At 39.2% G+C, this 16,698-nt stretch overlaps 1 protein-coding gene and 1 pseudogene across 4 annotated transcripts in view; one reads left to right on the top strand and one right to left on the bottom strand.

The window, feature by feature from the left end:
- The window catches only part of CDADC1 (cytidine and dCMP deaminase domain containing 1), a 105,649-nt gene extending 89,166 nt beyond the window's left edge, over nt 1-16,483 (top strand). For 3 of the 4 annotated variants that reach the window (XM_036011388.1, XM_036011385.1, XM_028526496.2), the window contains one exon: nt 15,817-16,483. In XM_036011388.1, coding sequence (XP_035867281.1) covers nt 15,817-15,890 — 74 coding nt within the window. In that variant the 3' untranslated portion in view covers nt 15,891-16,483. Of the gene's footprint in view, nt 1-6,397; nt 6,450-15,816 lie in introns of all 4 variants that reach the window. The other variant, XM_036011386.1, reaches the window with a different exon arrangement.
- Nucleotides 11,676-12,679, bottom strand: LOC118497442 (annotated as a pseudogene).
- Nucleotides 16,484-16,698: the final 215 nt, after the last annotated feature.

The following is a 16,698-nucleotide window of genomic DNA, read 5'->3' as shown; positions in this document are numbered from 1 at the left end:
TTATATCATGGTTGCCATTTATTTCACTTATATATAAGCATACATAAGCATATAAATATGTTCATAGAATATACACATAAGCATCTATAATTGAAAACATTGTTGCTTTTATTACTTGGAATAAACTTTCATCTGTTAGATCAATCAAGAATAAGAGACATAGGGCTTTCTGTCAAGATGGCAGCATACATAGACAGATTGCCTCTTCACACAACCACATCAAAATTACAATTAAAATATAGAACAGCCATCACTCAGAACCATCAGAAATCGAACTGAATGGAACTCAAGTACAGAATTAAAGAAACCACATACGTGAGGACTGATAGGACAGTGGAGATACAGAACAGGCTGGTCCCTCACCCATGTGTGGTGAATAAAAATTTGGGAGTGATATCTCAGGAGTGAGGAGCCCCAGCCCCACACCAGGCCTCCCAGCTCAGGGTTTGAGTGCAAGGAAGATAAATTCCCACAACTTCTGGCTGCAAAAACCAGCAAGGATTGAGTTGGTGGAAGAAAATGCTGGGGCTCTAAACAGTTCCTTGTAAAGAACCCACACATGCACTCATCTACTCAAACTCACTCCCTCTGAGCTCCGGTGCCAGGGTGGCAGCTTGAAAGGCACCAGTTACGTACAGGGAGGAACTAAAGTGTATGGCATCAAGGCAAGCAAAGGACGTTTTCCCTTTTCTAAACCCTCCCCCTACAGAGCCGGCAAGCTGGTACCATATCTGAAATTCCATCAACCTGGCTAAAACTGTTTGGAGCTCCCCAGACACTCCACCCCACCCAACTTATGAGCCTACCCAAGCTGCTTTTCCATATGAATGGTTGGTCTTGCCTCATGCTTCACAACTTCCTAAATCCTATCAAACAAACAACAGCTGGCCTCAGTGAAACCCAGGCACAGCACTGGTTCACAGGTTTCACCTGGAAATCTCCAAGCCCAGCACACGTGGCAGCCATCTCAGATTGCTTCATAGCTCAGTAAGGCCCCCCCCATCCCCCGGGTAAAACAGGCTGGGGCTGACCGTGGCCTGCACCACCTGGTAAACTCCATGGCCAGTGCACCCAGTGAACAGCTACAGACCACACCAGAGCAACACCACTCTGCCTCTGCACAACTTCTCATCTATAGAGGGTGGAAGTTGGTGGTAAGGGGTCACAGACAATTCTTGCAGCTGAGTGGCCTGGGTAAATTTCTCCCATTGGTCTTCACACAGCAAGCAAGGCTCAACTACAAGAGGAGGGTGTTTACAGTCCACACAAAAGGTGCTCTTTGAGTACCCAGCTTGGGTGATAGGAGAGGCTGTGCCTCTTGACCCTAAAGGACACCTACTATATTAGGCCACACTACTAGACACAGAGTCAAAGCAACTCTAACTAATACATAAAAACACAGGGAGGCTGCCAAAACAAGGTGACAAAGAAACATTGCCCAAATGAAAGAACATGTCAAAACTCCAGAAAAAGAGCTAAACAAAATAGAGACAAGCAATCAGATGCAGAGTTCAAAGCACTAGTCATAAGGATGCTCAAGGAACTGAGTGAGGACCTCAACAGCTTGAAAAAGATGCAGTCAGAAACAAAGGATACACTAACTGAAATAAAGAACAATTTACTGGGAAACAACAGTAGAGGGAGTGAAGCTGAAATTCAAATCAATGGTATGGAACATAAGGAACTAAATAACAACCAAAAGAAAAAAAATATATATATATATAAAAAGGATAGTATAAGCAGCCTCTGGGACAACTTCAAGAGGTCCAACATTCACATCATAGGGGTGCCAGAAGAAGAGAAAGAGCAAGAAATTGAAAATCTATTTGAAAAAATAGTGAGAGAAAACTTCCCTAATTTGGTGAAGAAAATAGACGTGAAGTGCAGGAAGCACAGATAGTCAGAAACAAGATGGATGCAAAGAGGCCCACACCAAGACACATCATAATTAAAATGCCAAAGGTTAAAGATAAAGAGAATCTTAAAAGCAGCAAGAGAAAAGCAGTTAGTTACCTACAGGGGAGTTCCCATAAGACTGTCAGCTGATTTCTCAAATTTTGTAGGCAAAAGGGATTGGCTAGAAATATTCAAAGTCATTAAAAGCAGGGACCTATAGCCAAGAATGCTCTACCCAGCAAAGATATCTTTTAGAATTGGGCAGATAAAGAACTTCCCAGATGAGAAAAAGCTAAAGGAGTTTATCATTACCAATGTTAAAGGGACTTATTTAAGAAAAAGAAGATCAAAACTATGAACAGTAATATGACAAAGTACAAATCTATCAACAATGAAATCTAAAAAAACTAAGTAAACAAGTTTACAAATAGCCATGTAAAGTACAGTATAGAAAATGGAGTAGTTGAGGGACTTCCGGCAAGATGGAGGAATAGGTGGACGCACCGTACCTCCTCATACAACCAAGATTAGAAAACCAATAATTTACAACAATAATTTACTATCAGAATAACACCCAGATCTGGCAGAGGATTTATCTGAATGGAAGTCGGGCAGCCAAGAAGTTGAAGTAGACGCGTTCGTCCAGACTGGTAGGAGAAGACGAGCCGGGCGGGCGCGGGGCTGGCTTGGGTTGGCGGCGCGCGGAGGTCGCGGGAAGGTTTGGCGCGAACTCGGCGCAAAAGCCATCCGGCGCGCAAGAAGGCAGCGGTGATCCCTGAGTACGCAAGCTGCGGCTGGCAGACCCAGAGGGGCAGCGATTGTGGACCAGGGCAGAACTCGCGGCCCGGAAGCCCAGACAAGGGTCTGAGTCCAGGGGAACGGAACTATTGCCATTGTTTTCTTCCGTCCCTGCTCCCGCTCCCGCTCCCACCCCCGCCCCGCCCCGCCCCGCCCCCACTTATAACGTCACAATCTAGCGACCGGGGTGCCCAGCCCCGGTGAGCACCTAAGGCTCCGCCCTCCACCGTAACAAGAGCAACCAGACCGGAAAAAAAAAAAAGAAGGAGAGACAGGGGGAAAAAATATGTTTTCAACAGAGCAGATCAGTCCCCCAGGACTCATCCTTTTGAGCGACCAAGAATTAGCCAATCTATCAGATGCGCAGTTCAAAACACTGGTGATCAGAAAGCTCACGGAACTGGTGGATTTTGGACGAAATTTAGATGAAAGAATGCAGATTACCATAAAACAGATGCAGGAAGACACGCTGAGGAGAGCCAATAGTGAAAGGAAGGAATATGAGTCTCAAAACAATACAGTGGACCAGAAGGAAGATAGAATCAACCAAGCAGGAAAGCATGATGAAATAAGAATTCAAAAAATTGAGGAAAAGATTAAGAGCATCCAAGACACCTTTAAACGTTCCAATATCCGAATTATAGGGGTACCAGAATCAGAAGGGGAAAAGCAACAGATTGAGCACGTATTTGAACAAATAATAAAGGAGAACTTCCCCAATCTGGCAAAGGGAACAGTCTTCCAAGAAATCCAAGAAGCTCAGAGAGCCCCAAAGAAGTTGGACCCAAGAAGAAACACACCAAGGCACATCATAATTACATTAGCCAAGGTAAAAACGAAGGAGAGAATCCTAGAAGCAGCAAGAGATAAGGGGACAGTCACCTACAAAGGAGTTCCCATCAGACTGTCAGCTGATTTCTCCAAAGAGACCTTACAGGCAAGAAGGGGCTGGAAAGAAATATTCCAAGTCATGAAAGACAAGGACCTACATCCCAGATTGCTCTATCCAGCAAAGCTCTCATTTAGAATGGAAGGGCAGATAAAGTGCTTCTCAGATAAGGTCAAGTTAAAGGAGTTCATCATCACCAAGCCCTTATTTTATGAAATGCTAAAGGGACTTATCTAAGAAAAGAAGATAAAGAAAAGACATGTATAGTAAAAGGACAGCAAACTCACAAATATCAACAACCACACCTAAAGCAAAACCAAAAGAAACAAAGTAAACAATTAGAACAGGAACAGAACCACAGAAATGGAGGGCACATGGAGGGTTAGCAGCAGGGGGGGTGGGAGGAGGAGAGAGGGGGAAAAGGTATAGAGAATAAGTAGCATAGAATGTAGGTTGAAAATAGTTAGGGGGAGGGCAAGAATAGTACGGGAAATGTAGAAACTAAACTCATAAGTATGACACATGGACATGAACTAAAGGGGGAAATGTGGGTGGGAGGGGGGTACAGGGTGGAGGGGAGAGAAGGGGGGAAATGGGACAACTGTAATAGCATAATCAATAAAATATATTTAAAAAAAATCAAAAAAAAAAAGAAAATGGAGTAGTCAAAGAATTTATATGAATTACCCATGGACATAGAAGAATTTATATGAATTCATGGACATATGAATTACATGAGGGAGTGGTGGATCCTGGGTGGAAGGGGGTCCAAAGGGTGAAAATCAGGAAAACTCTACTAGCATACTCAATAAAATATAATTTGAAAAAGGAAAAAGAATGAGAGATAAATTTTTATTTTACCTTCATTTATTCCCTCTGATGTTCTGCCTTACTTTATGTAGATCCAAGTCACTTATGCATATCATATCATATTCTAATTGTGGAAAATCAAAGATTAAAAACTCTGAAAGAAGCCATGGGTGTGGGTGGAGGAAGATATTTTACTCACAGAGGAACAAACATAATTACATCTGACTTCCAGATACCATAAGAGCAAAAGTGGAGTGAAACAAAGTATTGAGAGGGAACATACCACCAACCTAGAGTTCTCTACTCTGAAATTATCCTTCAAAAGTGAAGGAAAGCCATGGCCAGGTTGCTCAGTTAATCAGAGCATCATCCTGATATACCAAGATTGCAGGTTCAGTCTCCAGTCAGAGCATATATAAGAAGCAACCAATGAATGTGTAAGTGGAACAACAGATCAATATTTCTCTTCCTCCCCCTCAAATCAATAAATTCTAAAAAAAAAAAAATTAAGAACAAACGTGAAGGAAAAATAAAGACTCTCAGACAAGGAAAACAGGAACTTTATTGCCAACAGACCTACCTTGCAAGAAATGTTAACAGCAGTTCTTTAGTGAGAAGGAAAATATAACAGTATGGAATTTCCTCAGAAAACTAAAAATTGACCAGCAATTCCACTGCTGGGATTATACCCTAAGAATCCTGTAACTTCAATTCCAAAGAATTTATGCACCCCAATGTTCATAGCAGCACAATTTACAATAGCCAAGTGTTGGAAGCAACCTAAGTGCTCGTCAGTAAATGAATGGATCAAAAATCTGTGGTACATTTACACAATGGAATACTACCCAGCAGAAAGAAAGAAGGAGTTCCTACTCTTCATGACAGCATGGATGGATCTGGAGAGCATTATGCTAAGTGAAATAAGCCAGGTAATGAAAGACAAATACCATATGCTCTTACCTAAAAGTGAAACCTAACAAAACAAACAAATGAGCCAAATATAACCAGGAACACTGAAATAAAGAACAAACTGACAGTAACCAGAGGGGAGGGAGGAGAGGGATAATCGGTGGGGGGTGGGGGCATCAAGGAACACATATAAAGGACACATGGACAAAGCCTAAGGCAATAGGATCAAGGGTTGGAGGTAGGGAGGGATAGAATGGGGGAGTATGGTGGGGGGAAAATGAAGACAACTGTATGTGAACAACAATAATATTATTTTAAAGATGAAAAAAATGATAAGCCTAGGTGTAGTTTTTTTGCACTTATCCCACTTGCTGTTCACCAAGCTTCCTAGATCTGTGGTGTCTGACATTAATGGGTAAATTCTCAGTTGTTTCAAATATTTCTTCTGTTTCTTTGTCTCACCTTCTGGTATTTCTCATTATGCATGTTACATCTTATGTAGTTGTCCCACAGTTACTGGATATTCTGCTATTTTCTGTAGTCTCTGTTCTCTTTGCTTTTCTCTTTTCAAGGATTCTTTTGATACATCTCCCAGCTCAGAGATTCTTTCCTTAGCTGTGTCCAATTTACTACTAAGCCTAAGGCACTCTTCATTTTTGTTACAATGGGGTATTTTTTTCATCTTTAGCTTTCCTTTTTAGTTCTTTAGACTTCCATCTCTCTGCTTACATTGTCCATCTCTTCTTGCATGCTGTCTACTTAATCCATCAGAGCCCTTAACATTTTAATCATAGTTGTTTTAAACTCCCAGTGTGATAATTCCATCTTCCCTACCATATGTGGTTCTGATGCTTACCATTTCTTCAAATTGTGTTTTTTGCCTTTTACTGTGCCTTGTAATTTTCTCTTCATAGCCAGATATGATGTATCAGGTAAAAGGAACAGCTATAAATAGTCCTTTAATAATGTGTTCGTGAAGTGTAAGAGGAGAGTAAGCATTCTATAATCCTTTGATTAGGTCTCAGTTTTGTATGGAGCCTATGCCTCTGGATGGTGAGTTTCAAAAAGTTTCTCAGTTTTTTCCCTCTCCTTTAGATGGGACAAGATGGCTAGAATGGGCTAGAGCTGGGTATTTCCCTTCAGCTTGGTAAGTTAGGCTCTGATAAAACCCTAGCAGGTTAGGCTCTGGTCAACTAGTTTCTCCCTGAGGACAGACCTTGTTGAGAAGAACAGAGTTCTCTGACATATTTCAAAATGGTTCCTTTTTCTCATTTTGCCAGAAGCATGAGGTAATTATTCTCCAATACTATTGTGAAAACCTGGTCAAAGTCCTGGAGGTAAATCTTACCACACTGTGGGTGCCCCCACAACTGATTTGCACTGTGTCTCCAACAGCTCACCAATAACAGCTCAGGTTTTCCTACCTCCACTCTGGTTCTTGTGGTTTTCCCTCATGAGCCTCTGCTTCTGTAAGCCACAGCTCCCTGTACTTTCTGTCTATCTCTCCAATCTTGGGGGCAGGGCTTTGTCCTGGGTCTTCCCTCTTTTGGGTATCTAAGAAAATTGTGATTTTTCAGTCTGTTTAGCTTTTAACTTGATCTTAGAATTGTGTTGCAACTTCTGTACTCATTGCATGTGGGAACAGAAACAAGAAGTCTAGTGATTTTTTTTTTTTAAGTTTTAGAAGAAATTGTTGAATGTCTTTCTGTTCTGGAGTAGAAAGGATACCTTATACCAGATGCAAATAATGTTGACCACAAAAGAAAAGATTAAGAAATTAGAATACATTACAATTAAGGACTTTTCTTTTCCAAAAGACATTATAAAGTGAAAAGACCAACCATCCATTGGAAAAATATACTTTCCACACATGACAATGAATTGTTTTTTGTAACATATAAAGAACTCCTATAAATTGATAAGGAAGAAAATCTAATAGAGGATGGATAATTACAGGTATTTCACAACAGAAGAAACACATTTGTCTAATAAACAAGAAAAATGCTTCAAATCATAAGTAGTAAGGGAAATGCAAATGAAGATCATGAGATCATGTTGCAGCAATATTTTATACCCATTAGAGTTGCAAAACTAAAGTTTGCCAGTACCAAGTGCTGATCAGGATATAGATCATTAAGAATTTTTTTCAAAAAGTCCAAAAATGTTTATGAAGTATCATTGGAAACAATAATATACAGAAGCATCAGTTCTCATTTTAAAGTAAAATTGACAGCATTTTGCGGAATATTCCTAGTACCTCACCTTTCTTATCACTACTAGAAAACAAAACCAAGTTTCAGATCCAAAATAATTAATGAATTTTGATGGAAAGCATTATTCTTATGATTCTAGTTATTTTTCTGAATTTTACACTTGCACCTTTTCAATAATGAAGGTTTTTAAAAAATTTGATTAATATTTGTGAGAAATGGACTTATTTTCTTCATATTAAAACATACACACACACCGCCTACTAAATGCAGAGAAAATATACATTTGTTCATTAGAATTCACCTGCTTTAGGACTTCCGGCCAAGATGGAGGCATAGGTGGACACACTGTACCTCCATGTACAACCAAGATTGGAACAACAACAACTTAGAGGCAGAATAACACCCAGAACTGACAGAAAATTTATCTGAATGGAAGTCAGACAGCCAAGAAGTTGAAATAGACCCGTTCATTCAGACCTCTAGGAGGGACGGAGAAGAGCAGCTGGGCACTGGTCACGGTGCAGAGAACTGGGAGAATTGGGCGCATAAGGCAACTGGGAGTGCATAAGGCATCTGGGGTGAGCAAGATCACAGCGGGTGGACCCTGAGTATGCAAGCGGCAGCTGGCAGTGAGGCGGCGATTGTGGAGCAGGGAAGAGCGCACAACCAAGGATCCCAGGGAAGGGACTGAGGTCCCACAGAGAACGGAGCTACCGCCATTGTTCCCTCAACCCCACCCTCACATACAACGTCACCATCTAGCAACTGGGGTGCCCAGCCCTGGTGAACACCTAAGGCTCTGCCCCTCACCATAACAGGAGCAACCAGAAAAAAAAAAAAAAAAAAAAAAGAGAGAGAGAGAGAGAGAGAGATGGCTCAAACAGCAGAACAAATCAGTGCCCCAGAACTCATCCTTTTGGGTGACCAAGAGATAGCTAACCTATCAGATGCACAGTTCAAAACACTGGTGATCAGAAAGCTCACAGAATTGGTTGATTTTGGTTGCAAATGAGATGAACAAATGCAGGTTACCATAAAAGAAATGAAGGAAAATGCACAGGGAACCAATAGTGATGGGAAGGAAACTGGGACTCAAAACAATAGAGTGGACCAGAAGGAAGAAAGAAACAACCAAACAAGAAAGAATGCAGAAATAAGAATTCAAGAAAATGAGGAGAAGCTTAGGAACCTCCAGGACATCTTTAAACGTTCCAACATCCGAATTATAGGGGTACCAGAAGGGGAAGAGGTAGAGCAACAGATTGAAGATATATTTGAACAAATAATAAAGGAGAACTTCCCCATTCTGGCAAAGGAAATAGACTTCCAGGAAGTCCAGGAAGCTCAGAGTCCCAAAGAAGTTGGACCCAAGAAGAAACACACCAAGGCACATCATAATTACATTAGCCAAGGTAAAAAATGAAGGAGAGGATCCTAGAAGCACCAAGAGATAAGGAGACAGTAACCTATAAAGGAGTTCCCATCAGACTGTCAGCTGCTTTCTCAGAAGAGACCCTGCAGGCAAGAAGGGGCTGGAAAGAAGTATTCCAAGTCATGAAAGACAAGGATCTATATCCCAGATTACTCTATCCAGCAAAGCTTTCATTTAGAATGGAAGGGCAGATAAAGTGCTTCTCACATAAGGTCAAGTTCAAGGAGTTCATCACCAAGCCCTTATTTTATGAAATGCTAAAGGAACTTATCTAAGAAAAGATTAAAAAAAAATGTATAGTAAAAGGACAGCGAACTCACAATTATTAACAACCACACCTAAAGCAAAAACCAAAAGAAACTAAGCAAACAACTAGAACAGGACAGAAATGGAGATCACATGGAGGGTTAGCAACAGGCGAGTGGGAGGAGGAAAGAGGGGGAAAAGGTACAGAGAATAAGTAGCATAGATTGTAGGTAGAAAATAGACAGGGGGAGGGTAAGAATAGTATGGGAAATGTAGAAGCTAAAGAACTTACAATTATGACACATGGACATGAACTAAAGGGGAGGAATATGGATGGGAGATGGTATACAGGGTGGAGGGGAGTGAAGGGGGGAAATGGGACAACTGTAGTAGCATAATCAATAAAATATATTAAAAAAACAAACAAAACAAAAGAATTCACCTGCTTTAGATAATTTTTTCTTTTCACACATCAGCATAGAAAGCCAATATTTGATACATGCTGCAAAAGCTGTACAAAATGAAAAGACCTGTTTTTCCCCTAGAGAAACCTTAAGGCAAAAGCCTTGTGCTACAAAAGAAAACAAAGCAGAGCATGAGGACTATGAAGACAACTCAGATGAATAAGTACCACAAAGATGAAGATAATTTTTATGCAAACATATATAAGAAGTTTAAAAAGGAGCATTAAACATCCATTTTCCTACAGAAATTATTATGTCAGATAGCTTGACTCCTGAAACAAGTTGTTTAGATCTTAATTAACAGCTCTTAATTCTCTCCTGTGTTAACCAATGGTATGAGAGCCTTGTTTGGGGGCTCTTCTTTTTCCTTTTCATCACACAGACCTTTCATCAGAGGCCTAACCAACAATTCCTATAGAAGATAATCAGTATGTTTGCTGGTTTTTGTGGGAAAGTTGTTACATCCCTTTTGACCCTGACCCTGGGACTAACTCCAAAATCTGGCTGTTGCTTCATGTTTTGGGGTTGTACTAAAACAAATTTCTTTAGCATTGAGATTTCTTTAAGGCTACAAATTTTGCAAATTAGTCCCATTAAACAATGACCTAAAGGCAAGAGTTCTACAAATGGCATGAATCAAACTCTTGCAGATTTCAACTGAATATAGTTTACATTCATCTCTAAATCTGTGATTAAGAAACAATTTGTAGGTTTCCAACTGGTTTCAATGCTGGTTTAAAGTTTGAGTAATTTTACTGTATAGACATTAAATATTTTGTTTAAATATGAAACATTAAATCTTTTTTAAAAAATATCCAGACAGAAATAGAGAAAGCAGGAACAAAAGGCAACAGAAGAAGCAGTCCAATAAACAGGCTTGTGACTTTTATGCGATCTCTAACAAGCGGGGAGATTTATTTCAGCATGTGTTCCAAAAATGTCTGGGAGCTATATGGGGCCTAAATCTGTAAGGTTTTCTTAGACCCCGCCGAGGAAATAAGCAGCCAATTAGCCATGGAAACAGGCAGACGAGCTTTATTGTGGAAGTTTGTGCTCCCGGGCGACGTTTTCCCCGCCCGGAGAAGGGGCTAAGAAAAGACCTCGTGGGAGAAGGGAAAGGCTGGGAGTTTTATATGGCTGGACTTGCGCGAGACCCAAGGATTGGTTCTTAGTGAACAAAGAAGCAACTTAGCATTGGTGGCTCCTGGTCTGATGTCAGTCACCTCTTCTGGGTCAGAGTTCAGTTGCCATATTACTTGTAGTCCAAATGGTGGCCATATTTGTAGTCCAAAATGCTAATTGTAACTAGATTCCCACTTGATCTACCCTGCCCATCCTGACAAAATCATTTTTTTTTACACACCTACAAAGAGTTAGGAAACCTAGAAAACAAAGAACTAGCGTTGTCTCCTGTTGTGTGAGGAAAGTGCCAATATTACAGTTACACTCATTTAATAAGTTAGGATGAATATTCTGTAGCATTAAGGGAATTGTCATTTCACTTAGCACTACTGAGTCCTTGCCATACAGAAGACTTCTGCTTTCTGCTTGAGAAGTTAAAAAAAAATAGAATTTTAATTATTCCCAAAGGATACCTTGAGTTGGTTTAAGTCTGCAAGAGGAAGACTTCCTGGTAACAGGAAGTACCAAATTGGCTATTTCAGTAAATCTCAACATCACTTGCTCATATGTTCTCAGTTAATTATTCATCATTGTTTTCTAAATTAACATTAAAAACTTAACTTGCTAATACAAGTACATTTTTTTAAATTACCGGTTATCATTTCTGTGCATAGCTGACAAAGCAGTTTCTCAGTATTACCTAAGAGATTCTTCTCCCATAGCCATTTTACACATGGCTTACCTAAAAAATCTTTTAAATTATCATTCAAAGTTAATTAAGTTGTAAATACTATTGAATAGGTCAGCTTATCAGTTATGCAAGGGAATCCAAGGAACAACAGTAGCACAAAGTAAAAAAGCCCGAGGGAAAAGCTTTTTTTTGTATTTTCAGAGGCAAAGAGGTGAACCACAATGCTACTGACTTTTAATCAATTAAACTATGTTGAATTGACAACTAATGTTCAAGTTTCAGAGTCTTTATTAACTTTCTTAGCAATAGACTTAAACCACTGATTTCTTCCCTCCTCCCCGATCATAGACAGTCACCACTATAAACAGAGCTCACATCTACAGATGAAGTTGTGATTCAACCATCAGGGTACAATTTTAGTAGCACTTTCCTTCTTAGTGCATCATTTTCAACTCAAGTGTCTGAGTATTCTCCAACTATTTGAATGGTTTACACTGTGACGTGATTTAAGCCACACTTAAACATATACTTACCATACTTGCCTTTGCAGACTGTAATCTCACAATAATACCCCTCTAGAAAACAGCTTTCCCTTGAGGCAAACTTCCTTGGTGAACGTTGAATTTAAGACATGGCTACCCAAAATGTGAGTCCCACCCCAAATCACAGACAGATATTCTTGCACCCGTTTCATAAAACTTTCAAGTCCCTATATTATATAAGTAAGCTCACCACTGAACACATGACCCTTCTAAAATTTGACAACTTTAATATAGAAACAGGTTTCTAGAATTCCAGTTCTTTTTTTGTGCAAGCAGCTGTCTCCAAACTATTGTAAATAGGCATCCCTGCTTGCCAAGGTTCCAAAAACAGTTCAGTTCTAGAGAAGGAAGTGCCAGCTGAGGCAGGGTTAGTTTGGCTCTCTCCTGTGTAGTTCTTAGCATTAGATGAAGGAATTCAGGGAGAGGTTTCCAGAGCACAAATTCCATGAAAGGACGGCTCATGGATTTGATAAGTTTCTTTGTAGACTTCATCAAATTCCCTCTTCGAACCCGTTTTCATGGTATCAGAAAGGACAAGACTGGGGAAATGGTTAGTATTTCTTTCACCTTCAACTTCATCAATTATCCTGTCCTCAGTTTCCTAAAGCCTCCTGACCACTTCACACTGCAGTTCTCCAGTCTTTGGGACCAGCACAGAGCCCTGCATCAGTTAGCCTTTTCTTTTTTATCAGACAATCATCTCCTCCTCTAGCCTGTGTTTCTCTTTACAGGGAACTGAACTGTCCGCACACAATGCTCCCACCAGTAATGCCCAAGAAAACTCGGGATCAGCCCTGCAGGGAAGGCCCAGCTCAAGAAGGCTGGAGGTGGCTGCAGGGAGGCCACTGAGGGCCAATAGAGATTGGCCATGGCCCAGGAGACAAGAGTCTAGCCTGCAGCTCTGGGCACCCATGGCCCCAGTCCTGGCAGCTAGGAATTTTAATGTATTGCTGGTTGGACTGAAAATGTATACAACCACCTTAGAGACCAATTTGACATTATCTTTGTGAAGATGAACATCGTATACTCTGTGACTCAACATATTGTATAAAAGTTTGTCTTTTAGACAAAGAGCAACATTGTTCTTAAAAACAACTAGAATTAACACAAATGTTTATCTCCAGAGATTAGATAAAAATATGGTATATTCCTACAGTGGAATATTATATGGCAATGAAAATAAATGAACTACATCTATTTTTAAACATGGATAGATCTTAGAAATGTAATATTGATGAAAATAAAGTTGCAGAAGACTAAATTCATTATGATACAACTTTTATATAAAGTTCAAAAGGAAGCCAAATAATAATGTTTATATGTGGTAAAATTATTTTTAAGAAGCAATGGGATGATAAACACAGGATTCAAGATAGCAGTTACTTCTAAAGGGGAAAAAGAGGGATGGGATAAGATCACACACAGGAAGTAATTTTGTTCTAAGGTTGTGAATTAAGTTCTTGATAACTCATTTTATTATTAGACTTTAAAACTTCCATTAGTATTACATATATATTTTTTATGTTTCAAGTATTACATAATAAGAGAGGGAATAGGCTTTCCAGATCTGCCTCATGAAGGCAAGACTATACCTGATCCAGGTGTCTTTATGACTAGGAAGACAGGACAGAGCAGAATATACAGGTTTGGAGTGCAGGAAGATACCCAGAAAGATGCAGAGGGGCAGGAAGAAACTTTTGGACATGATAGATATGTTATCATCCTGACTTCTGTGATGGTTGCTCATATGTACACTAATTTCAAATCTCATAAAATTGTATACTTTAAACAAATGCAATTATTGGACCAATTAAGCTATTAAAATCAAAATACAGAAAGAGGTTGAAGCCAAGCTCTTCTGTCTGAACAATAAGGTAAGACTGTCTTCCAGTGGAGGAGTATGGAATGCGGGACAGCATTCTCTCATATTCTCCCAGCCCTATAGGCAGTTCCTTCCTCTCCCTGAAGGATAAGGAGATACATTTTGTTTCTTCCACCAAACAAAAATAATAACTGCCCCCCAAATATTTTAAGTATATTTTATTGATTATGCTATTACAGTTGTCCCCAATTTTTTCCTCCCCTGTATCCCCCTACTCACTGCATTATCCCTCTCATCCTCCAGCATACCCCGCTCCCCATACCAGTTAATATCCATGGGTTGTACATGTAAGTTCTCTGGCTTCTCCATTTCCTATACTATTTTTAACTTCCCCCTGACTAGTTTGTTCCTACCTATTCTGCTTCTTGTTCCCTGTACCTTTTCCCCCAATTGTCCCCCTCTGGATCCCCACTGATAACTTTCCATGTGATCTCCATTTCTGTGATTCTGTTCCTGTTCTAGTTGTTTGCTTAATTTTAGTTTTTGTTTTTTAGGTTCAGTTGTTGATAGTTGTGAGTCTGTTGTCATTTTACTGTTCATATATTTGATCATCTTCTTTTTTAAGATGTCCTTTTGACATTTCATATAATAAGGGCTTGGTGATGGTGAACTTCTTTAACTTGACCTTATCTGGAAAGCTCTTTATCTGCCCTTCCATTCTAAATGATAGCTTTGCTGGATAGAATAATCTTAGATCCAGGTCTTTCCCTTTCATAACTTGGAATACTTCTTTCCAGCCCCTTCTTGCCTATAAGGTTTCTTCTGAGAGATCAGCTGATAGTCTTATGGAAACTCCTTTGTAGGTAACTGTCTCCTTCTCTCTTGCTGCTTTTAAGATTCTCTCCTTATCTTTAATTTTGGCTAATGTAATTATGATGTGCCTTGGTGTGTTCCTCCTTGGGTCCAATTTCTTTGGAACTCTGTGAGCTTCCTGGACTTCCTAGAAGTGTATTTCCTTTGCCAGATTGGGGAAGTTTTTCTTCATTCAAATAAGTTTTCAATATCTTGGTCTTCTCCTTCTGGCACCTGTATGATTCAGATGTTGGAAGGTTTAAAGATGTCCTGGAAGTTCCTAAGCCTCTCCTCATTTTTTTTTTTTTTTTTGCATTCTTGTTTCTTCATTCTGTTCTAGTCAGATGCTTCTTTTTTTCCTTTTGTTCCAAATTATTGATCTGAGTCCCAGTTTCCTTCCCTTCACTGTTGGTTCCCTGTATATTTTCCTTTATTTCACTTTGGGGAGCCTTCATTTCTTTGTCCATTTTAAAACCGAGCTCAACCAATTTTGTGAGCGTCCTGATTACCAGTACTTTAAACTCTGCATCAGATAGGTTGTTTGTCTCCTCATTGCTTAGCTCTTTTCCTGGAGTTTTTATCTGTTCTTTCATTTGGGCCATATTTCTTTGTCTTGGCGTGTGTTACATGTAAGGGGCAGAGCCTTGGGTATTCACCAGAGCCAGGAAACCTTTCTTGCTGTGTTGTGGTGCTGTTACCTGGTTGAATGTTTCTTCAGCTCCTTGGTTGTTGGACTTCTATGCAAATGTCTTTTCTGGCAGTTCTGGTTGTTTTTTGTTATTAATTTGGTTGCTTTCCTTATTTTGGTTGTGCAAGGGAGTGAAGTGTTTCTGCCTATGCCTCCATGTTGGCCCCCTCCTTATCAGTCACCACCTTAAAAAATATTTGATGAATTGCTAGATTGCTAGCCTCACACTATAGAGTGAACCTGGTTTTTTAAAGGTCAGATACTGTATGACCTGAGTGAGTTACCTAGATCTGTTTCTCAACAATTGAGAATTTTAAGAGAAAATAAATGGATATTTATTTTTAACTTAAGCACCATTTTGATCTTGCAACCTATATGACTTCAACAAATACCCACATATTTGAAGTGACTTTTTTCTAACATTGTTATCCTTGAACACTAGATGGTGTGATGAGACCCATCCCTCTGAATGAAGAGCTGCACCAGAACAAGAAGCTTTGTCTTGGAAACCACTAAGAAGTCCCATCTAAATCGGAGAGAAGACTTAAAGAATTTTTATTACACTTTTAAAAGTCAGCCTTGTTAACTCAGAAAATAAGGGTGGATTTTGTAAATAGTTGAAATTTTAAGAAAGCTAATTTATTACTAGTATATGAATGATGTTAATGAGAATATTTTTATTTGCGATATATTTGTTTTTCAAAATATAAAACTATGCTCTTTTATTATACTAAATGGGGTAGTGGTGATTTAATGAGACCAATATAATTGCCCAGAGGGGTTGATTTTTCCCTCTGTTTGCTTTATATTAGGAGGTCACATCTCAGCAGAGAAATGCACATATTTTAAGAAATATTAATTCCTTTGGATTATGACAGGGACAGTTAGTAAACTGCTCTAGGAATGTAAATAACAACTTTGCCATTTTTAAGAATCAATGTATAGATCACCAAAAATTCACAGTTATACTCAAAGCTTTCTAATAACCAGAACTGATTTAAGATTGAATCATAAAAATGAAGTTGGTGGAACTAGTCTGCATTATTAAAAGTATATTTTAAAAGGTTATTTTTATTAAGCTGATATGTGGAAATCATAATGATTTGTTTGACTATGATATTATATCACTAATTTGGGATAGCAATGGGAAAAGATTATTCTGAGACAGTATTAATATTTCATAGCACTTATTCCTGAAATCACTATCAATGAATCTTTTTTTTAAACAAATATTTCTTTATTTTATTTTACTTTATTTATTTTTAGAGAGTGAAGGGAGGGAGAAAGAGAGAGAGAGAAACATCAATGTGCAGTTGCTGGGGGC

The sequence above is a fragment of the Phyllostomus discolor genome, chromosome 11 (genome assembly GCF_004126475.2).
Source record: "Phyllostomus discolor isolate MPI-MPIP mPhyDis1 chromosome 11, mPhyDis1.pri.v3, whole genome shotgun sequence".
Lineage (NCBI taxonomy): Eukaryota > Metazoa > Chordata > Mammalia > Chiroptera > Phyllostomidae > Phyllostomus > Phyllostomus discolor.
Note: the sequence above shows the minus strand (reverse complement) of the source record. Positions and strands in the feature narration are given on the sequence as shown.